The sequence below is a fragment of the Mizuhopecten yessoensis genome, unplaced genomic scaffold (assembly GCF_002113885.1).
Source record: "Mizuhopecten yessoensis strain PY_sf001 unplaced genomic scaffold, ASM211388v2 scaffold10283, whole genome shotgun sequence".
Lineage (NCBI taxonomy): Eukaryota > Metazoa > Mollusca > Bivalvia > Pectinida > Pectinidae > Mizuhopecten > Mizuhopecten yessoensis.
This window is the reverse complement of record NW_018408469.1, coordinates 25,076-50,780: the sequence shown is the minus strand read 5'-3', so window position 1 is coordinate 50,780 and position 25,705 is coordinate 25,076. Positions and strand designations below refer to the sequence as shown.

At 35.7% G+C, this 25,705-nt stretch overlaps 1 protein-coding gene across 1 annotated transcript in view; it reads right to left on the bottom strand.

The window, feature by feature from the left end:
• Window positions 1-8,047, bottom strand: part of LOC110460008 (carcinoembryonic antigen-related cell adhesion molecule 5-like) — a 39,369-nt gene extending 31,322 nt beyond the window's left edge. Inside the window, exons 1-2 of the mRNA XM_021512696.1 lie at window positions 7,948-8,047; window positions 1,404-1,528 (exon numbers count right to left, since the gene is read on the bottom strand). Coding sequence (XP_021368371.1) covers window positions 1,404-1,528; window positions 7,948-8,047 — 225 coding nt within the window. The remainder of the gene's footprint in view (window positions 1-1,403; window positions 1,529-7,947) is intronic.
• Between the last annotated feature and the right edge of the window lie 17,658 nt (window positions 8,048-25,705).

Here is a 25,705-nt window from a genome sequence, read left to right as displayed (position 1 = left end):
AACGTTCAGCTAAGATTTGTATTGATAAGCTTATATCACCATACAGACATATCACACGAAATTGTATTGATACTAAATTGTGAAATAAAATTAAACTGTTTGTTCAAAATTCAAAGTATTACTTTGTTTGCCAATCAGCACGCGACAACACGCTGTTCAAACTATTGAAGGAATTTGTGTGGACTGTCGATAAGGCAGGAATTTTATTTTTTTTAATATAAATTGTAAGTTAAAAAAGAACATAAAAGGCAGAGAAAATGTAAATATTAGTATTGAACTGTTTGTGTATGGTATTTATGATATATTTAAATGACACAGCTTTGCAAGCAAACAAATCATAATGCGCATGAAGAAGTCATTTAAAGAAAAAGTGACAAGAAACCATATCACACCATAATTAGCCCTTTGGCAGGTGAGTTACATAAGATAACCAAGAGGGATCTTGACGCCCACCATGGTACCATTTTCATGTCAGTTCTATTTTTACTCGTCTTTTCTCTTCTCTGTTTGATCAGTTTGCCTGTCTGCCATCTTAATAAGTCCGTTGATCAACCTCAAAAGTTAACATGAAGAACGAAGGACCAAGGGGAAGTTATAACGTATTAAAATCGAGAATGATTCCTCCAGTACATTCTTAAATATCGACAACAAACTTTAACTGTCACAAAATGGCTGCCTGTCCGCATCTTTGTTTTCAGACCAGTCCAACGATTTGATAGGAATAAATAAGAACCAAGAGGACCACTCGACCCATTTTTACTACCAAATTCAATACGACCACCTGCCAGCTATCTTGGTATTCCAATCATCCCAAAAATGCGTAACTAGGAACCAGGGGGAAACTTCGTGTACAACTTGAGAAAGTCCCCTCCCGTACAATCTAAGAAATAACACTAGCACACTTTCATGCTGAAATTCAAGATGGCTGCCTGGTGGCCAGATTGGTTTTGTGATCAGTCCCAACAAACGATATGCATAACTAAGGACCATGACGAATCTTCATGTGAAGGTCCCTCCAGAACTTTCTGATAAAAGCGCTAACAAGAAAAGTTTAAGGATATACGGAATGACGGATGGAATGACGGACGAAATGACAGACGGACGACGGACTTAGGACGTGGGGTGATTTGAATAGCCAATCATCTGATGATGGTGGGCAAAAAATAGCCTTTTGCAAATCTAATACGTTTCCTTTAATGATAACAGAGGAGTGACGCCCTTTACTTTAGAGGATGATACAGTGGTATTTCAGGACCATAACTCCTGATGTGTACTGTACATAAACCAAGATCACTAATCAAAGTGAAGAAACACGATTCGATGACATTATATTCATTCATGTACATGACTAGTTAAGCATTTAGTGGTAAGACAACATACCTGTGTTTTAGAATTTAACTTACCACAAAGTACACGTCGAGTGAGACAGCTGGATATGCACATGTAGCTGTAATGGTCAAGCTTTGTGTATTTGAGCTTGACAAAGTCAGAGCGGAAACAGTTTGACTTACAGTTAAGGTAGGAATGTCTGAAAAATATAACGGAGCATAATATTATTATTTTTGTAATGTTATGATGTGGTAGATTATATTAGTACTATTATTAAACATTATTTTTAACGTAATATTTATCTAATAATATTCATAATTAATACAGGGTCAAACAAAAGCACCACACAGCAGAGCATTATATATATATGCAATGATACATTTATGGAAAGGAAAGATTGAGTCAATATTCTACCCGCACCTCCATTTATTTCACCAGGCCATCATTAAATAATAATCATGAATAATAACTACAGATAAAACAAAGCATTGCGACCCATACAAACTCATGTGTGGTTAAAGATGGTATGTGTTACAGTTGCTTCAAACACTAACAACTTCAAATATTCTGTGATAGTTAACATGATATTTGACATAAATCTAATTGATACACAAACAGATGAGTAAGTAACACCTGTTTTCGAATGTTGAGTTTGAGTTGGATGTGTACAGATGATGACATAGCTTGTGATTTGATTAAGAAAAATCAAAATAATCCATTAACACAAATATTATGGTTACCTTAGCATTGGCATCAAAAGTACTGACTCATTTGATATATTTTCATTCTTAACCAATATATCATGTTTGTGCCAAATTCCTTTCAATAGTGAAGTCACTAGAGTACTAGTGATGGCAGTTGTTCTCAATAATAGTAATGGTGACCTTGACCTTGGCACCCTGAAAAAAACATATGTTTGGAATACTGTCATAGTTAACTAACTTGGAAAGTTTACCAACATTCTTGCAGGAATAAAGTCATTGAAGCAATGACAAACAAATTCATAAACGTGAACATGAACAGTGACATTGACCTTAACCCGAATTATGACCTCGTCTGCTGTAATCTCCTACTTCACCAATACATGAAGTTTGATCAAGATCCTTTCAGAAATGGAGCTACTAGAGCGAAAACAAAAACAAATGGATATATTGTTTTTATAGTAATCTTGACACCGTGAAACAAAAACCCATCCAAGTACAGTATTTTCAAACTGACAACCAAAGAAATGAAATTTCGATGAAATACATGGAAGAAGAAAGTGCTGTTCTGACACATACTGGTGGCTAATTCGCTTAACATGTATCGCAAATTGTACAAACACAAATCCTTGCATTGATGCTAATGAACTTGAAGAAAAGTGGATGGGCTTATTACCGGGCACCCTAACTATACATGATAAGTAAGGAAATGTGAAGGGTGGGATAATCACCAAGTAAGTTTATCACCACTAAAAAAATGTAGCTAGAGTGATGACAAAACAACTATGAATTAGTAACTCTTACTTTGATATCTTTAAACATGAACTCCTTTGAGATTATAGTCTGAGTTTGTGTGTGTGTGGTTTTCGCTACATATGTTATCCTGGATGGGTAGACATAACAATGTTGTCCCTATATATGTATATATTTATAAACACTGCTATCATGTCAGTAGAAACATGTCAGAAGTCAGTCATACTGTCATTTCAGTCTATTCTGTGCAGGTCATAAATATCATGATTGTTCCAATCTCAAGATCCTGATCCTGATATATCAATGGAGGTTTTTGTATGATGGCGCAGACACTTAAAAATATGCTGATCTACCAGCGTATACGTAGGTTCTATCCCAAGAAACTACCAGCCAAATATATGAGTCTGTGCCTTTTGATTCTTCAAAAGAAATATATTGAAGTGTTTGACATTTTTGACCTCTGTGACCTTGAAAGGAGGTCAAAGTAATTTTCATTCTCAAAGTTTGTCTGGCTCTATCCCAGAAAGCGATAAGCCAAATATAATGATTCTATACATTTAAGTTCTTCGGAACAAGATGTTTGAAGTGTTTCACATATTTGACCCCAGTGACCTTGAAAGTAGGTCAAGGTAATTTCCATTCTCAAACTTTGTCACGCTCCATCCCAGAAAGCGATCAGCCAAATATTATGATTAGATGTTTTTCGATTATTCAGAAGAAGTTTTTGGATGGCGTTTGGAATATTTGACCCCCTTGTGACCATGTAAGTAGGTCGAGGTCATTTCGTTCTCAAACGTTGTCAGATTCTTACCAATGATGTTTTCTGCCAAATATAATGACTCTAGGTCGGTCTATTCTTCAAAAGAAGTCGTTTAAAGGAAAAGTTGAAAGACGACGACAGACGCTACACCATGATATAACATCATCACTAGCCCTTCGGACAGGCGAGCTAAAAGCTACTTGCCTCAAATATGTTTTGTTGTTGTTGTTTGTGTATTTTACATGTCAGTTTTACAATTTTACTGCTATAGGTACATTGGTAATGACATCGTAGCTTCTGGTGAATTTTATATACAATATGAAATATAAATATAATGTTGTCAGAACTAGAGATCAGACTTATATAAGATAACGTAGCAAAATCAAAAGGGTTTTCTATACATTTTCTTATAACCTTTTATGAGTTTAATGTAAGCAACATAATTGAATATATGATTGTTAATATAATAATGTCTTTTTTGTGAAAACGACCACCATGGCAGATTATGTGTTTTTTCTTTCCTTTTTCTTTCAATTCTTGATACTATATGACGAGCATGCGCAACTATGGTATTGATACCTATGCTGCTATGTTCAGAGCCTTTAAAATTCAATAGTAAAATGCTGGAAATCACAATGGCAATGAATGGTAAAGTGGAGAGGAAATACATGTGTTTTCAGATTTCAAAAATATACAAGATTTAGTTTTTTGTCTCTCATGGTTGCACAGAAGAACATGTGTATACGAATACTTACCTGTATACCCTTGAACACAACATGTAACACATCAGATTTGGAAACATTGAAAAGGTATGACACCCTATAATGAAAGCATACATTTAATGACGTGTTTAAGCATAGAATGTGTTAATCTTGCCCGGAAAAGAAAAACACAAACCTAATCTATGTTTTGCTTAATATGAAAAAGTATAGCTGATGTAAGGCAGTAATTGGTGCATACAGTATTTGTAGGAAAGCAGTGTGTTACAGTTATTTGGCATCATACATTTTTGCTGTTTCATTTTTGCTCGTTCACGACAAGTGGAAAATCAACTGAAATAATACCACATCAAAAATGTCCCAAAGTACAGTATATTCAGGAGTATTCTATGCTAAATACTTTTTCTTTTCCATGGAAAACCTTATTCATCAGCTGTGAATTTATATATGGTTACGTTTAGAATTCCATCATCCAAAACAAATATTAGAAATGTTTTTAAAAGATTGGTATACTTTTCCATGTTTTCCACACTCACCCTTCCTTGGGGTATTAACAGAATATCATTAATTTAATTTATACCATATCATTCCCATAGTTCAGGATTTCACTATGCCAAATTACTTTAAAACATTTTTTTTTTTTTTTATTATACATTGTATCTACCTTCCAGCAATTACTTACTTAGTACTTTGATGTATATGGTGTTGGTATCAGAACCTCCATGTGAAGCAGTCCATGTACCTTCATCTCTTGATCTTACAAGTGACGTAATGCTGTACGTGGTAACATTGGTTGTGAAATCCTGAGAAAGGTTTGATGTACTGCATATTCCTGGTCCCACGATCGGTGCTGCACAAATATCTGATGATCCACCAGGCTTCGTTAAGGCAACTGCTGAAGAAATGCTGCTTGTAGATATAAATATCTGAAGATCACTGTTCCTTACCGCATTCTTGTTCAGTGTCAAGGTCAATCCATCTACCAAACATGTAACGAAAGATATTTTAACAGATATCTGTGAATAACCACTTTGATCTTGGATTTTGGTCATAGTGGTCATTTAGGGCTTTTTACAAATGTTTAAAGTCTGTGAAATGAACCAAATCCTAATTTCAAATAAACCTCATTTTTCCATTTGCCATAAATTCCAAATTTGTAAATTCATTGTGCCTACGAAGGATTGGCAGCATAACAGTGTGTGATTTTTTTGCTATAGATTTTATCCTGTAAGGCAGATATCAACATGTTGTCTGTATGAATTTATATAAAAGTGCATTTTGATGAACAATTTAATTATTGTAATATAAATTGGGCATGCATACTCACCCGTAGGGTTATCGTCCTTGTCTTGGTATATAACTGTGTTAAGTAAGCGTTTGTATTGTCATCATTGTCAGTCTACCGTCCGAACGTAAATAAACTACGTGTAATCTACCGTTATGTTGTGTGAAAAGTTTGTCGTACTTTGCATTATGGACTGTAAGCGTTTAGGAGATCAGGAAGTTATGTGACGTGACAGGAAAATGGATTAACCTGATTTACCTGATTTTCGTTTGTGCCATCGGTATTTAAGCGATTGTTATTTTCATTCGGACAGATGAATGTCTAACGAATACCGGCTGGAGAACTTGTGAGTTGATTACAGAAGCTGAACAGGTACATGTACAAAGGCTGTATAAGTCTTTGTTGGAAGGCTGTATCGGCCTTTCGTTAAGCGGTGAAAATAAAGGTCGCTGAGCAAGTGACCATTGGCCGTGTTGCAGAGGCAGGCAGGTGTTAGAGGTGTAAGGGCTGTAGGGAAATTGATTCAGCAGCAGTAAGCATAGGCAGGGCTCAACTACATGCTACTATAAACATGTGCACAGTTGCCACCCTTACATAAATATTGAGTCTCTAGTACACTAACGCTGCAATATTGCGGCGATATCGCCGCGTGTTCAGATTTTGTTTGCAAATAAATAAGGTTTCAGGCGATATGCGTAAAATATGCCTTGTATCAAAGGTATAACTGAGGCATAACTCAAATGTACCTCATATCAAGGCAAACTTTAAATATACCTTAGACATATGTAAACTGTGCCTTGTATTAAAGGTATACTTAAGGCATACATCAAATGTACCTCATATCAAGGCACATTTTAGATATACCTTAGACATACGCAAAATGTACCTTGTATCAAAGGTATATCTTAGATCTACCTAAGATGTGCATCAGAAGTAAATCAGACAACGTACATTTAAAGCATGGCTAAAAACATTCTTTTCCATACTGGGTATACATTGTAAGTGATTTATTGAGATACAAGGTTTTTGCATTTTTTCCCTACTATCCCTGTTTGTTTATTAAGAAAAGAACAAGTTAATATTTTTGCAAATAACATTTTATTTTGATATAACTACTGATTAAATGTTCAAACAGTACAAATAGGAATACATATAAGTTAAATAAATAAGAACTCAAATAACAGGATGACCTATACACCCCTTTAATCAAAGGGCGTATTCATTATCACATGGCTGCTACCCCAACGAGATAACCCCCAACACCAACCAAATCAGAACAGTTTTGATACATGTAGTGATCAAGCTTATTAGGTCAATTAAACCTTTATGATGTCCACCAAAATCTAATCAGGCCAATACTCTTGATTTAATATCACATAGTAACAAAGTGAGGTACAAAACCTGATTACATAGTCACATTATGTGGTACAAAACCTGATTACACACTAACAAAGTGAGGTACAAACCACGATTACATTATAACAAAGTGAGGTACAAAACCTGACTGCATCGTAACAACGTGAGGTACAAAAGCCGATTACACAGTAGCAAAGTGAGGTACAAAAGTCGATAACACAATTACAATGTTAGGTACAAAATCTCACTACATGGACAAAAAGTTAGGTTCAAAACCGGATTACATAGTCACAGGCATTCTCAAATATAGTCTGTATACAAAACAATCGTGATGGGTTTTTTTCAGTTCATATTAGCTTTATATCATATTTTCTATTGCAAAAATAAAATAAAAAGATAAAAAAATAAAACATGACATTGTTGTTTATCATTATGAGTTTAGACATTGTTTATTAATGATGTCACATCGCCCTTCGTAATACACATGCTTTTTTTGTCGTATTCTCGTGTCGTCATGTCCCTATTATCTTAGTGTAAATCATAGTAACACCGGGTAAACAATAGTACACGTGCGTTACGATGAAATGTCGAGACTTACCATGGAAATGTGTAATCACACATACTTCAGAAATAAAGCTTATGAAACAAAGAAATTAGTTAACACACCTATATTAAAATACATATTATACCTGACATGTAAATATACTTTGCGTAAGCGGGCTTTGGAATGCTGCCCAAAGTGTACATGATTGAGAGTAATTTTGTTCCATAAAAGAAATAAATTTACTCAAATAACGTATTAAATTGCGTTTTCAAATGAGAGTTATCTTTCTTTGTCGAATTGTCGGTTCAAATATTATACTAGAGTTACGCCCCTTGTTGAAACTCTCTCTTCCTATCAGGCCAGTTACAGAGGAAATAAGCGAAAGTAATTTCAATGATTCAGTCGTAATGCCAAAGGTTAGAAAAGTCACGAGGGCAAGACTCCCAGGGAGGAGACCGTCCCGGCAGCCTTCCAGCCTTCTCGGTTTACGGTCGACTCACCACCTAACGCATCAGGGGCTGAACCACCATCAGAGAAATTTACAGATGTCGAGGTTGTAGGAGCTTCACCATCTACACCAGCCTTATCAGAGGAGGCCATGTCAACTCTAGTGAACAGAGTGGCGGATACAGTCATCCCCCAGATGATTGAAACAATTTCTACGTATCGATGTTAGGGCATGATACAATTGCCTGTGTTGAGGCTGAGGTGGATAATATAAATCCAGCCATGCACCAGGTGAACAGCTATGGGAATAGTTTAGGATTCAATGTGTCAGTGGGCATTTGTCCGAAAATACTCAATGGAGAATACATTGATTTAAGTTTGTTGTTGCACAACTCAGCAGCGATGCATGAAAGTGACGAACACATTGCTATAGAAAATGGCCATTTGGTCATGAAATTTAAAACCAAGCATAAGAGATTGTAAACACAGATCAATGGTCAGATGCTTTTTTTACTTTTATTTCTATTTTTGTAACTGGTCATCCAGAAGAGATCCAGCTTTGTGGCAGCTTGGGGTGGAAGTATTATGACGAGCAGTTTAAGCTAAAGAAAGCCACTCGCCCCGACATCAAATGGGAAGTAGTTGATCAGGAACTATGGCTACTATATATGTACTCGAATCCCCTCAATAACAGCAAATTAAGAGCAACGCCCTTTTCAGGTCAGCAAAGGCTTGTGAGCTCAAGTGTTATAGTTTTAACTATGAAGACAATTGTACTAAACGGCGCTGTTCTTTTGCACACACATGTTTGAAATGCTCAGGTAATCATCCTCAAATAAAGTGTATGGTAAATATACAAAGCAAGCAAAATTCTAATTTTAGATCCAGTGTCCACGCTACAAAGTCAACCACAACTGTCTCGATATCATATACAGCTACAAATGGACACTCAAACAGGGCCGCTGGCTCTTGGTCACACGCCAATAAATAGTCAGTCACTAGCTGATTCTCAGAATAATAATCAGGCTAGAGCTTTGGTCTCACAACTTGTTACAGGTTTTACTAGTGTTTTTTCCTTACATTATTAGGGTCCTAGGCACACCGCAAACTGTCGAAGTATTGAATTAGCTCAGAATAATGTTCAAGCAACTTTAGACGAAGTCTGTAAAGAAGTTGTTTTAGGTAGAATAGAAGGGCCTTTTTAGCTTCTCCCTTATCTAACCTCAGATTGTCACCTATATGTATAGTGCCAAAGAAAGATGGTTTATGGCGTCTTATTCATCATTTGTCTTATCCACTTGGCTCTAGTGTCAATGATTACATTGATAGAAAAATGTCATCGGTTGAATATTCTTCTTTGGGATCATCAGTTCATTAGGGAACGGGACGTTACTGGGTAAGATGGACATCAAGTCTGCATTTAGGTCATTCCCTGTACATCCCACACGTTTTGACCTATTAGGTTTCAAGATTGCTGACTTTTTTTTCGTTGACAAATGTTTACAATAGGATGCGCTATATCTTGTTCACTTTTTGAAAAGTTTGCCCCAGCTTTACAGTGAAAAGTCTCTGAACGAACCAGAATGAATAATCTTGACCACTACGTAGATAATTTCAATTTCGCGGGAAGCAGTAACACCCCAAACTGTCCATTATTGATATCCACATTTTCTTTATTATGTGCAGAAATAGGGGTGTCTGTCGTTGATGATAAAACCATGTGTCCGTCCCATACGGCATACCCTCACCTGTTTAGGCCTTGAGTTGAACACATTGGAAATGTCGGTCAGAATTCGAGGGGACAAATTGGTTGATTTACGAACTACTTTTCTGTCGTTCTTAGATAGAAAAAAGCACCCTGCACGATTTGCCGGCCTTAGCAGGAAATCTTAATGTCTGTGCTAGATCCATTCCTCCTGCAAGGCGTTCATAAGAAACATGATTTACAACATGATTTTGTTATACAACATGATTTTGAATGTCATGTTGTATAACATTCAATTTAAAGCTCGACACATTTCTGATGCTATCTCTCGGAAGCAATGGGATTATTTTCACCAGTTAGCAGCGAATGCAGAAAAGCAACAAACCCTCATTCCAGAGTCTTTGCAGCATGTAACTGAGTATTTGCTTAAAAAGCAATAGCACAATTATCTAGGCAGGTGTATGATAATGGTTTAAATCAATTTGAAGCTTTTAGAAGGAAGTATAATCTTGATTTGTCATGGCCCCCACTTTTGATACATGTAATACATTTTATGGCTAATATAGCCAAACTAGGGTTGTCTCCTAGTACGGCAAAAGCTTGTATATCAGGTATTGGTTATAAGTGTAAGGTAGCAGGCCATTCAGATGTTACTCAGTCTTTTATTGTCAGAAAAATGCTTACCGGTATGAAGAGATCTCAAGAAAAGTTGTGCGCCTGCCCATAATTTCAAAACTACTATCACGAATTTAGCCATTTTACCGTCTATTTCTTAATCAGGATACGAAAATATGTTGTTTGCCGCAGCATTTTCTTAGCCTTTTAATGCATTTCGGCGTATTGGAGAGTTGGTTTCCTCCACTGCTCATTGTTTGCCTAACTCGCATGTCATGACTAGTTGGATGTTCGTTTTATAGAATCGGACACTGCAACTGATATGAATATCACTTCATCCACAACTGATTAATTTGGTAAGGGTACTGTCTTGGTGCTTTCAGCTACAAATATCAATCCCTGCCCTGTAAGTTTGTTTAAATCTTACCTGGACATCAGACCGACATCCTCTGGCCCTCTCCACATTCATTTTGGGGGTTTACCGACATTAAATATCAATTCATATATGTATTGAAAAAATCCTTCTGTGCTATTTGGGTTAGAAGTTCGGATCACGATACCCATTCCTTCAGGGTTGGGGCAGCTACTATAGCGTCATTCAATGGTTTCTCTGACACTCATGGAAAAGGGCAGGCGGAGATCAAAAGCATATGGTAAATATATTAGGATACCAACTAATCGTTTGATATCATGTTAATTTATTCAAAACCCAATGTTTCCTTCATATTTGTTATGAACAGCTGAATTTCAGCTGAAGTTTTTAGTTGTCCCAATTAGTATATGAAAGCTCACTTTTGAAGACGCGCCCATGCTGTTGGTGGTACACTGTGGAGGCAATGCTTTGGGTTAAACAGCATCATGTGCACTACGTTATATAATGTTGGTTATCATAAAAAAAATCATGAAATGTTCCATGGTACAACAATAGTTTGGTCACATATTATTCCTCGATTATCGTGGATAAATGAACGATGTGAATTTGCTTGTGAAAGGAATAGGCGTCATGTTAACGGTCAAATTTGGTCTGCAACTATTCGAACAGGGGGATGTTACTTTAGATACCCAGACATATCGGTCGATGTGCGACGTTTATTTTTGCACGTTGGAGATCATCTGAATAGATTTGGTACACTGTAATGATAATTTTTTGTATCGCCTTCAGCCGGGTTTACAAAAGTTGCTTGGGGAGAATATGTTTACTAATCCACAATTAGAGGAATTCGGTTTCTAAAATAGAACAACCAATTAGTTTTAAACAAATTGCGTTTGTAATGTTTAATCTTGAGTTGTTCACATTTTACAGTTTTACATCTATATGCTGGTTGCCACTTACGCCCTGGTTTGAGGGTCGGTAGCCTGGCTTGTTTATTGTGATTATTCTGGTAAAACATTTATCTATTGTGATTTATCTGGTAAAACATTTATATATTGTGAATAATCTAGTCAAACATTATCTACAGTGTCTAATATGGTTCAACATTTATCTATTGTGACTTATATTGTCAAATATTTATCTAGTGGGTGTAATAGTGTCGAACAGTTATCTGCTGTATTTTATTCTTATTGGTAGACATGCATCTACAACATTTTTATTTATCATTTTTGGTTGTTTGGTTTTGGCTTCGATATACTAGCGAGTACATGCCGCATTCAAGTGTTCATATCGTCACGTTTGGTGGTGTTGCCTGATCCCTACGTCAGGGTCCTCATGTCTTAGTGCAGGCATTTTGCGCAATTTGTATGAACACCTGAAATGCTACACCTAAGATATGTGACTCACTGCTTAACAGTTACCCAATTCTTGGGTTATCGGTTTTGAATTTAATCATATTATCCATGTCATTGACTTTATTTAAACATATTTTTAATTTGCATCTAATATACAAAAGGGGTTGGGCACAAGTTGTCCAACTTATGTATAGCTCTTTCGCAATAACATAATGAAATATATATATATATATATACAATATGGCAATTTCAAAATTAATTATTTGTTTCAATTAAGTTTAGCGTTACTGAGAGAGAGAGAGAGAGAGAGAGAGAGAGAGAGAGAGAGGTAATAGCGTCATAGCTTTAAGATAGTTAATGTGAGATCGTAGTCGAAATCTTTTCCGACCCAGACGGCGCTAGTAACTCCACAATTCACAACACTTTCCGTGCCTCTGTTGTCTTCCCCTTGTAAATTCAATTCCTTCTGGTATTTTTGTTTCACTGGTGCCGTTTGGATCGTGGAAGACCAGAAACACGACTCTTCAACATTTAAGATAAAAATGATTGTCGACTAATAAATTAACCGACGTAATACCAAGATCGTACAAATTCTGTAAAAAGGGGGAGGGGTATGTGTGTGTATGGATGCGTGTTTGTGTGTGTGAGTGTGTGTGTGTGAGTGTGTGTGTGTGAGTGTGTGCGTGTGTGGATATATTTATCAAAATCTATGCGAATCTAGAATATATTGCCGAGTATGTTGGAATATTATTTCATTTTCATGGTGGCTTAATTCCAAACTAACAAATAGTATCAGATGCCTTTCCAGAGGAATGAAATAGTTTAGTTCACGATATAATTTAATTCTTTGTTCTACATAGTTGTTACAATCAAAAAAGAAATGATATGTATCTTCAACTGGATGACCACATTGACAGTGTCGGAAATTTATTAAATTTGCATGGAAGATATCGTACTAGCTCTGTTTCTTAATCTGGTATGTAAAATATTAAGTTTTCTATCGTCAATCACATAGTAATTTGGAACATATTAAATTTTGAAGATTTAGGAGAGAATTCTTAACGCTGTATGTGAAACTCTATGTCTTATGTCTAGGTCTTATTGGTTCCAAGGTCGGATTGCAGAAGGAAAAAAGGAAGAGTTTGAAAGTTGAAGTCGGCAATTAGGAGGAGAATAATTATCGGCATTACGGAGGTTGTTTTCTGAATTTTCTGAGACAAGAGGAGACAGTAGAGTAATAAGATAGGTTGGCGTGAGATTATTGTGAATTTTGTAGAATAGTTGAAGTTTTCTCCTAGATTTTCTCCGAGATAAGGGTTCGAATCCACTTTCGGAGTATAAAGATGTTCTGCTAGAATAAGAGGTTAGACCCGTAATTATCCATGCCGACTCAAGTTGAAGTTTTTTTAGTTTGTCTGCGTCACCGAGAGTACACCCATCCGATACCTCGCAACAGTATTCTAGTAATGGAAGAATATAGGATCTGTATATTTTATTAAGAATTGTTCTATTTAATATATATTTTAGTTTGCGCAGTACGCTTACCTGTTTTGAAACTTTTTGGCATATATTATCAATGTGGTTACTCCATTTACAATTATTATCCAGAACTACTACGAGGTGTCTTTGATTATCCATGAAGTCAACAATTACATTATTAAAATAAATATCTATAACATAATCAATTTCTATGTTTGAAATGAACAATGCTTTCGTTTTTACAGGGTTACATTTAACTAACCATGTATCTGCCTAATTTTAGATCTCAACTAAATCACTGTTTATTTTAGTTTCAATAGCCTGAGGAAATTCTTCCGAACATAATAAAGAGGTGTCATCTGCAAATAATTTGGATAGGCTTTCAAGATTATCATAAATATCATTAATAAAGAGAATGAATAATAAAGGACCTGGGACCGAAACCTGTGGAACGCCAGAATTAGTATTTCTCATATGTGATTTAGTATCACCAACAAATACCTGTTGTTGTCTATCACTAACATAATTAGTTAACCAATTCAACAATTTACCCGAAATACCATCATTTTCTAGTTTTACTTTCATTCCCTTGTGCCACACCCGATCGAACGCTTTAGAAATATCGCAAATAACTAAACATGTAGGATGTTTTTCTTTCTTTCTAGATTTACACATAAAGTGTGATACATTTCAATTAATTGATGTACTGTAGAATGTCCAGGCTGGAAATCCGATTGGTATTTACATATAAATGAGGTTTTTAATAAATAATTATTTACCTATTTTACAACTAGTCGCTCAAAAACTTTCCCAACAGTACTAAGTGATGAAATATGTCTATAATTGGCCGAAACTTCTGTATCCCCTTTTTAAATAACGGCATGACTAACGCTTGTTTCCAGAGTTTTGGAAAGATTCCAGTATTCAAAGAAGATCTAGATATTAGTGATAAAAGAAAAGCTACTGTATGTGCTGTATTTTTTAACATGTTATGACTGATTGACTGATGGGGAGTGCGTCCTCGAAAATTAGTCTGACCAGTCTGTCTCGTCTAATTTAATGTTTAAAAGTTCGTAACTTGCGTCGGCATAACATGTTATTTTCATTTTGTAAGCTCTTGATATATAAGTACCAACAGTCAGTTCAACAGTCGTCGCTTGGTGGTCAGATATGTCATTTCCGATGTCAATTACGTCAGCAAACCTAAACGTGCATGTGTCGGATAGAAGAATTGGGTAAAGCAGGGTAGAGCACGTGCGTCCTATACGAGTCGGTTTGTCAATAACGTTGGTCAGGTGAAAGGAGTTGATAATATCATAAATTACGTGAGTGTTTTCTACAACTAAGAGGTCAACATTAATTTCACCAATTATAACAACATACCTGGAGTTTCGTGTATGGCACATTTTATAGAAAATCGAAATTGATTCCAGAAGGAGTGTGCACCAAACTTAGGTCTGTAAACTGTACATAGGAGAAATTTATTGTTTGGAAACTGGATTTCTGACCAAACCACTTTACCTACCCCAAATTCTAAGTCAGCTCTACGACGAGTACACAAGAGACGGGAAGTATAAACAGATATCCCGCCACCCGGAGAACCACGTTTTTCTTTGGTCACTTTTTGACAGTAAATTGACAATTTGATATAGTCATTAAATGTATTTCCGTCGTTTTTGGTATAGTAAAGAAAATAACTGTCATTGTAAATTCTATCCCTCTGCAAAAAAATCCGTTTTTTTTCAAGGTAGATAACTCTCATCTGGATCAAAATTATTGTAAAATTTGAAATAAATGAATTATAAAGACTCTGTGTGTATTTCGTTCAATTTTTCAATATTTTTGTATGGAACTGTGTGTCCTGTTTTCTTTTAGCTTGTATATAATAACTTGTATTCATATCATTTAAAAAAATCAAAAAAAACTTTGTGTAACATAATGTAGATATTTCATGATTAATAAAATATTTGCAGGGTTGACTAGCAATGCTTCTTTTCATTATTTTATTGTTGTAATAGTTTTGAACAATGCCACACACTCAAAAAGTGTGAAAGTGTTGAATTTGACAAAAAAATAACTTTCGGTATTTTTTTTACAAAAAAAAAAAAAATCCCAAGTTGATCGGAATGCTTAGATATTCATAAAATCATCTCTGCATAGTGACATAATCATTATTTTAAACTTTCATTGAATTCAGCTGGTTAGGTGCGAAAAGGTGGAGCCTCCTAAAGCGTCTCCGCTAAATTAGAAAATTGAGTAATACAGTAGCCAAGGAAAGCGTGTTGTCGTCCTGCTATTTGTTGATAGTGAAGAAACATTTGTAATGTTGAGTTACAAAGAAACTAAAAGTAGCTTTGACACTGCTGGTCGACTGCATTGTGGAAGCTAAACAAGTGCATGTTTTCCTTTTCTTGTAGCTGAGTGACACTGATAGCCTCATTTAATTGAAAATAAAGTGAGCAACTTGCTGGATAATGCTGCACCCCTTACTTTCTCAGAATTGTCCTGTGGCATAACAGAGTACTACTACTCCATTCGGTTAATACTATTTAATTTAAGAACGAAGTTTATTTTTTCATATAGTGCCGTCGCAGCGCAAATGCTAATATATATATTTACACAGCGATCAGGGTATTCATATTAAACCAAGTGAGAAACGGACTTGCTGGGTAATGAGGCAACCTTTAACTTTGTTCATTTAGTGCCATCACAGCGCAGATGTTTGTTTATATCAAAGCGATCAGGGTATTCCTACTATCAATAGACGATTTGTCACAATGTCCATGTCGAGGTTAACAAGCTGTTGGCATCTGGAAACGTTAACACCTCCTTTGCTTCGGAGTTGAAAGTTTCTTTCTCGGCCTTGCGATAGTATGCCAAATATCATGAGTTTGAGGTGATAGGGCATGCGAAAATTTGTCTTCCTTAATGGTTTGCGTTTCCTTGTTACATATTCAAATTATAAACGCAGTATTATATATATATAACAGTGTATGGTCACCCGACAGTTTACGATTTGACGTGAACAGCAAGGACAATTTTGCCTGTTTTAGCGGAAACGGTAATGGGGAGGATTATCATGTTAGTGTATTTTTGTATTGTGAACAATGTGTTACCATTGTAACTGAACACATTGGCCGTTATCATGTGATACAGGTAAACGTATTTCGTTTACTCCAGGTATGTTATATATGCACATGGCTGACTGATTGTTAAATATCAGTAAGATAATGTCACACACATCGACTAGCTAAACAAATGATATATTTTACATACCTGTCGATGATAGGAATGTCAGTATCAAGGTGAACAAGCGGAACTTGAAATCACTATGAACTCGAAATACAATTTGCTTCTGTAGGTAAATGTCAGACATAATGCCGTATACATACACCCGTTCTGTTAATGCGTTAACATCGTCCTGGTATATCCCTGTACACCCTGAATATACTAGTAACGATATCGTGTGAATGCATACATTATATAAGATATTATTTATTAACTTCCTGGTCGGTGACGTATGTATCTACACTTATAAATATCCCGGGTCATTATACCTGTACTCGCCATAAACAGTACACATGTCTCGTGAAAAAAAATTACATCGACTAATATTTAGTGACTCATTTGTATTATAATTAAACTCGCAGTTAAAAAATATATATTTTGACAAATAAATGTCTGCATGTTGTCAATATCTTTATATATTCTAATAAATACAGCAACACACACTCATGTGTAGAAATGTCTAAATACAGGGATAGTAACACTATTTTCAATTTCAACAATTGTATTGACAATAGAATGGCAACATGTCAAAAGGGTTAAACAACCGGCTCAAAGCCTTTATTTGCCCTCTTCCCTGGTGGTATATGGCATACATAAACAGTCAAACTGTACCGTCAATAGTGAAATATGAGACACAGGACTATTTTCTGGCTATATAACTTCAGACAAGTTAAACACGATAGATATAAATATAAATGTAAAATCTTATGCAATTTTATGTTAAATGATTTTGTTATATTTTTTACATGTACAGATGATCAACATTTTCATTTCATCAAATTTTATTGACAAGATCTCGTAATCGATTGGATTGAATAACAGGCAAAACCTATATAAATTCTCTCCGTCAAATGGCCAAAGTGGAATCAACAAGGAGACATACTATTTTAGACATGTTGCAAATGAAATAAATAACACAAACTAATTCATTTTAGCACAAGACTAAGGGTAAGTAACTCATGAAGGAAACAGCTCACACACCTCATACACACTTACACATACAAGTAGTAAATGTACAAATACATTTATTTCAGCATATATATACACTATCATAGACAGATATTGGCAGGCTTAGACCAAAAGTCCATGTGCACATATTGCACTGGTCACTGCTACCAACAACTGTTACAATTAAAAATAATAAATTCATTTTATACATATAGAGTGCAATTATTTACAATGTCAAGATAAGTACACGTAATAGACAGTAGTCATGCTCAACTAGAATCTCCTGGATGTAATATAGAATATATACTATATTTGTGTTTAACATGATGGCTTTAAGTCATATAAAAATTAAAACGACGGGATTTTCCAATAAAAAATATGCACATCATCAAGTATTCTGCTATTTGCAAGCCCACCACAATCAGGACAGTCCCGGAGAAGAATAGTTTAATTTATCAATGTGATTGTGGTTTCCATAACTATTAAGAGGAAGTGAACAAAGTTGTTCTTTGATTATTAGAAATAAAACATTCCAAAAAGTAATGAGATACTGTTTCATGTTCAGCAGAGCAGGTACAAGCAGGACTATTAGTAAGATGGTCATGGTATAAATCATAATTTAAATTACTGCGAGAGTTTCGAAGTCGACATAGAATAATACTTGCTCTTTGGTTATCTTCTGTTTTGAAAATTGAAACAGATTCACTATCAGAAATAATATCTTTATTCAAATACTTTTTTTTAATGCTGCAGGAGAGGGAGAATTAAGATGATCAACATTACTAAAACATGTACCATATAATTGAATTATACAAATTTATTAAAAACCTTAGATAACATTTCTTGCTCGTGCGGTTGTTGGCGTTGAAAAAACATACAATCTATGCATTTTGATAATTACTTTTTGATTGAATGATATAAATAAATACTTTTTCAAATGCGTCTCTAACAGGTGGGTTTATGCAACTTATTATTTAGCAAGCAGAATGCCAGGATGAAGGCCTATTTAATTTATTTAAATAGACAAACTTCCATTCATGTTTCAGAGGTCAAATGAGTTAAAGCATTACAACAACTTCTTTTGAATTATCAAGGGTCCTTGGATGAAAATATTCGACAAGGACCATGCATGGATAACTTTTAACTCTTTTAATCATTTCATTCATCTAAATACACGGTATCGGGGTCAGATGTGCTAAAATGTATAACGACGCATTATAAATATCAAAGAGGTAAATACTGATGACATTTTCCCAATAGAACGCTGGAATGAATGGCATTAAAGATAGCTCAAATAAATTACCGGAACTTTTATTCATGGTCACAGGGGTAAAATGTGTTTAAACTTTTCAACAACTTTCTCTTAGTAAATTAAGATGCATAAGGTAATGCTATTGAACCAGTCGCATATTGGGATGAAGGGCTATATTTTATTAAAATAAATGACCTCGACCTCTTTTCAACCTAGCATGATGTAAATGCCGATAGCTAACAGATAATTTTCACTTTGTTGTAAGGCATTGACTAACTTTCAACGTCACATTGATAATTTTCTAAAAACCTTATATATTTTTTTTTGGATATATATCATATAGTGAAAAACTCGAGCCAGTAGCGTGCTGAAATGAAGGACTATCAGCGTTGTGCAACTTAATAATCTTAATCATATTTCAAGGTCACTCAAGTCGTGTGTATTTGCATACCTCGACATCCTTAATATCTGAATAACGAGGATACTAAAAGTTATGACATCTGAACGAACACATGTTTGGATGAAAGGTTACGATGAATGACAACGACATATTTTTAACACAGAGGCAAAATATGTTGAAAATTTAAACGACTTTTTCTGAATAATCCAGAGATTACGATGTATGATCACTGGTCTGTAGCTCAATGGCGTAAAGTACGGTGAAAAGTACTGTGAAGTGTGGATCTCAATGAAGAACCTACTACATATTGGCAGGTATGTTGCTGAGTAAATAATAAGGGATATAATTCTCATTAAAAAAAAAAAAAGTTTATAGGCAAATGAAAATAAGGCCTTTGATAAGTAAATTTTGATTTTGTCCTTTTCATGTCATAGATGTTAGATGAATAACAGCTGATCGATACCGCTTGTTCTCTGCATTCAAATAAATGTTACGGTATTTACTAATTGAGAAATACTTTGAGAAGTTGATGAAATTTGTCTTCGAAATAACGTCAAGGTAATTTTTATAAAAAAAAGTAATTTCAGACTTTATCCCTAGTTTGAACACACGTATGCACGAAGTCACCAAATTGAAACAATATTATCCATTCATAAACGTATCAATGATAAAAATATCTACAAAGTGAGCTTATACTGTCAATCAACAAGATTACATATGTGACTGATATCAACACTTTATATAGTTTGAATACAACTCAGCGTACCAATCGAGGATTGGATTGTAAGTAGTTAAATTGACAAGTAGAAGCTAAGTTAGAGGTGAGATACACACACAATTGGTTCATGTAGGTAAATGTCAGACTTCATGCCGTATATATACATACGCCCGCTTTGTTACAGAGTTTACAAACGTCCTGGTATAACCTTACATGTATCTTACATAACTAATAAACGTGGAAACGAGGTCACCATTATGTAACGCTTGATTAACGTTATTGATGGTAATGATTAAAATAGCATGATAATAAACTTGATAAATCTTTATTAAAGTAGTTGTAGGTTGAATAGGCTCGGGAACAGGCGTCCGGTTTCAAGGGCGACGGACGCTGTAGTTCACCTTTCCGTATGAAGAGGAGTTACCGATGATATGGACATAGAAAAAAACCCGGAAGTTTATCTTCAAAGGTTAATATAATGTTTGAGTTTACTGTCTAAAACGATAGAAAATACAATGTGAGATACAACTAGGATAAATCGCAGGAAAGTCAAATTGACGTCCCCAGGAAATGAAACTGACCAATAAACAAGGCAGATAAACGAAAATGTAAATCATGTCAACGCTTCCACATTGCAAAGGACAATCCACTACACTGTCTTCGCTGCATGGAATACTGCTGCATAAAATGTTTCGATATGGAAGAGTGGAAATTAAAACAAGAGTCCCAGAGGGCCAGTATCGCTCACCTGATTATTTCAGCAGTCATAGCAAAATATTCTCATTAAATACTATCCTGTCCTACAAATATTTCACTCGCAAACTTTGTCGACCCCATAACTTTAAACTACCAGTCAAATATTATCATATGCTTTTATGGGTTTTGGTTCTTCTTCAGAAGTTGTTTGACGTGTTTGACGTATTTGTCGGTGTGACCTTGTAAATATGCCAATGATATTTTCCTTCTCAAACTTTGTTGGCTCTATCCCAAGCTGCTACCAGCCAAATCTTGTGAATCCGTTCCTTTTGGTCCTTCAGAACAAATCGTTTGAAATGTTGTTGACCTCTGTGACCTTTAAAGTAGGTTGAGGTCATTCGAAAAATGTGTCATGCTCAATCTAAAGAAGTAACCAGGCATATATTAAGGTTCTATACCTTTTCAGTACCTCAGAAGAAGTCACTTGAAGTATTTAACCCCTGTAACCTTAAATAAAGATCCAGTTTAATTTATTTGCAAACTTTGTCAGGCTCCATCCAAGGAAGCTACCAGCCAAATATTTAAATACGTTACATTTCACATTTTCGGGGGAAGTTGTCTGCTTGACACATTTGACACATTTAACCCCTTAAATCGCTGTGACTTTGAAACAAAGTCCAGGCCTTTTATACCGTTTAGGACCAGGTCATTTTCATTCTCAAAATGTGTCTGGCTCTTTCTCAGGAAACCATCAGCCAAATATGAAGATTCTATACCTTTCCGTTCTTCAAAGGCAGTCGTTTGAAGCGTTCGTCCTATTTGACCCCTGTGACCTTGAAAGGAGATCAAGACCATTTTCATTCTTAAACTTTTTTAGGCTTTATCCAAGGAAGCCACCACTAAATTTGAAGATTATATACAGTTTAGCTTTTCAGGTGAATTCATTTGAAGAGTTTGACATAGTTGACCCCTGTGACCTTTAAATTAGGTCAAAGTCATTTTCATTCCCAAGCTGTGTCGGGCATATTTGATCCCTATGAACTTGAAAGTTGACAAAATACAAAAGCTCGAAACAGGAACATGCATTAGTGCAGGACGAACACAAAATGCGTAGCTTGAATTAACGCTGGATTTTGAGATTGATATCAACATGTTCGGAATCAAAGAGTCAAGAAACTAGTTATGCAAGATGACAAAGAAATTAGAGAAACGTTAATATTTTGTAATTAAAGGCAACCGAACTGTTTGAGGAATCGAAAGACCGGAGAAACTACTGAATGTACCGAAAGAGAAACCGAAACCAATCGTTGTTACGTTAGGCACTATAAAGGGAAAACATAAACATTTGTATTCAGAAACAATTGAACACATAAGAAAAGATCACAAGAGTTCGAATATGCACCGACCACACACAAAATGAACGGGACGAAGAGTTAAAAGGGACTATTTCAAGCTATGTTAAAATTACATAGGACCTTTTCACTCATTACCGTCGTTTCAGAAGTTTAACGATATATCTTCTGCTGTATCTACCATTTTCAATCCCTTATACATCTGGAGTTGTTACTTTGAATCACTCTACTAATTAATCAGATAATTGAGCAACCTCATTACAGCATGTGGGTCGCAAAATTGAATATCAGTCTGAAAGTCTTTTTCTGAAGAAGAAAAACAAAATGCATCCATATCCTTGGGAAAGAACATTGTCTTTCATGTTATGTATGACCATTGAAGTATAATTCGGTATACGACACTTTTACCTGCCTTTTCCAATTGTGTGCTTGCTTAAAAAGAAGGTATTTTGAAAATTTCATGTATTTATTTGTACATTCAAGATTAAGAAAAAATAAAAAAAATCAATCATCAATATCGTTTTACAGCAATCGAGCACTCGTAACTTCAAAATGTCAACTTTTCAAGCAAACAATGGTCTAATTACACACACGATTATGTATTTTTGTTCCGCTGCAGACACCGCATTGGGAACCGTTTTTTTTTCTGACAAGACTACAGGTTTAATTAAATATTTATGAAAAGAAAACCATACCTTGTAGGATTTTTTATGTAAAATAAATGAAGATGAAAGAAAAAAATATAATCATCAACAGTGCTTTGGGTGTTACAATTAAAACAGGGCTTGATGGGGATTTTAAGCCCAGACTTTCTCCAGATTTTTGCACTATCGCTCTCACTTACTGAGCTACCTTGCCAGCGAAATTTAAAGTCGGGTAAAGGGGTGGGGGTTACTGAAAATAGGAAATGTGACAGTGCAGTGGGACATTCATCCTTAAGTAAGCGGACTTAATCATGTTATAATTATTTAATTTCTTTTTATAACATACATAATAAATTATGCATCATTACCTTCACAAGGTCAGATGCTCACTTGAAACGTTCTGGTTTTTTTTAAACACGTTTTGAAGTAACATGCATTTTAAATAAAAGAGATAAACATTTACAAGTGCCAATTATTTTAAATTAACATATTTCAATATTTGAATGCTATCATAGGACGTATAGTACAATACAAGTGCCCAATAAAAACAGTAGGAGTGACAATGATGTAATATAAAAATAACGTCAATACGATATGTATTATATTCAGGTCTCTATTGTTTTACCCACAAATACAGATCTTCACACAGAGAGAAAAACAAGAACTGCTCTGATTTGACTTGATAAATTAAAGCACGATATGTTAAACAATATCTCAGCAAATCTATAGCATAGCTATGTACATTTTATAATAAAATGATCAAATCATTTATACTTAATATTTCCGCAGATTATTCGACCTTAGATGTAGAACTACTGAATACAAAGCCATATTTCAGCAAAGTTATTCCAAACTACGTAATTTATTAGAAGGTTAAATATATCTAGGCATCTGTGCACCTGATCAAATCACGTATCCTATAATAAGTTAATGCAAAATTGAAAAGTCATGATATTTGACCTGTTACTTGCTAGGTGGATTACGATCGAAACTGTTTGAAATTATAATTTTGACCTGTTTAAGGTAAGGTATTCCTTGTTTGTACATGTATGATGGAGTGGACGCCATTGCTGAATTTTCTTGGGAAATTTACTAGCGGAAAAAAGAAACTGTGCATGCCTAAAATGTGTTATAAAACAAAAATGTGAATGACGTAGAACAACAAGGTTTTCAGGGATTTTTTTTTGTTATTTATCAACAGTTGCCTTCCATTTTTTCACGTTATGGAATCAATAAGTTCCGCTCAGGAGTGACGTAAACACAGCAGGGGTCAATACTGAGTTCACAAAGTTAATACCTCGTATGTTCACCGTTTGCCTGAATGCAAGCATGGCAACGTCGGCGCATGGAGCCTATCAGACGGTTTAAGAATGCTTGTGGGATGGCATTCCAGATCTGTACCAACGCTACAGCCAGATCAGCCAACGTCACCGGTTGATTGGGTAATGCCCGTAATCTGTTCTTTCATTTCATCCCAGACGTGTTCAATTGGCGACAGATCGGGGGATACAGCAGGCCAGGGTAACACGTCAACGTTCTGTTGGGCCAGAAGGCCCATAGCGACACGAGCTGTGTATGGCCTGGTGTTGTCCTGCTGTAGCGTAATGTGACGTTGCTGCCCTTGAACGAATGGAACGACGTGGGTCCGCAGGATCTCGTCACGGTAACGCAGAGCGTTCAAATTCCCGTTAACAACCACCAGAGGCTTCTCCCGTTGGCTGTGATGCCGCGCCAAATCGTAACGCTGCCTCCGCCGAAAGAACGTCATTGTACCACACACGCGTCACGGACCCGTTCTACAACGCGACGATACACTCTGGAACGGCCGTCACTACTATCCAGGTGGATTCGCGACTCGCCCGTAAACAAAATTCCTGCCCAATCAGTCGACTAAATCGCAGATGCGTTCTGCACCAATCCAGACGTGCTACACGATGACGTGGCAAAATAACTTGGCGGATTGCAGGACGTCGCCGACGGATAGTTCGTTCACGCAATCGGTTCCGTACAATTCTCGGATTGGTAGCAACCCAGGGATTGTCCGTGCAGTCAAACTTGCTGTTTGGTAGCGATTTATCAAATGGACAAGTCAAATACGGTTGTCCTGTTAACGTGATGTCACACGTTGACGTCCCGCACGAGGACGATCGCCGACGTGGCCAAACTGTTGATGTCGTCTCCACAACTCCCGGATTGTGTTTCGAGGGACATGGAAACGTTAAGAGACAACAGCTTGGCCCATACCAGCTTGAAAAATACCAATAATCCAGAGGCGGTCATTTTCATTGAGCCTCGGCATAGCCTTATTCACTAATCAAAACGTTATAATGCTGTTTTTACTGTTCACTGGTCTTAACAGAGTGACCCAACAGTTGAAAAATAAACTTGCATCGTCGAATCGGATGGCCGGACGAGAAAAACGTGCAAACTAGTCAACGCCTATAGAGAGCAAACTGCACGGGAAAAACTGCCAATGGCACACGGATAGTGTGTATGTGTCATACTCGGTCATGCATGTACATTTTCATGTATATACAGTCGGTAATACATGCGCAGTTTATTTTTTCCGCTAGTATATTATTAGGGAAAATGTCAACATTTGCGAAATGGTATTGATAACAAAATGTTGTTTTTTTTGTATTACTTTGAGATGTTCTGCTCGTGTTTAAAGAAGTATAGGGCCATTATAAGTAGCGTGGTGTGATGAACTATTTCAAAGTTCGATTAAATGATTGTCTTTCATCTATTTTCATATGTGCCATATTTTTGATGATTTTAACGAACGTACTCTGCATACCCAGGCCTACAGTAATGATATTTAGCTAAACGCATGTTCGGATGAAGGATAACGAAGTTAATTCAAATTAATCTAGCATAAATATGTTATTTTTTCGAACTTCTTCTCCTGAATAGCCATATGTCCTACGTTAATGCAATCTGGTAAGTACAGTACTATGGTGGCGTTAGTGGGTTGTTTGTTAAACTA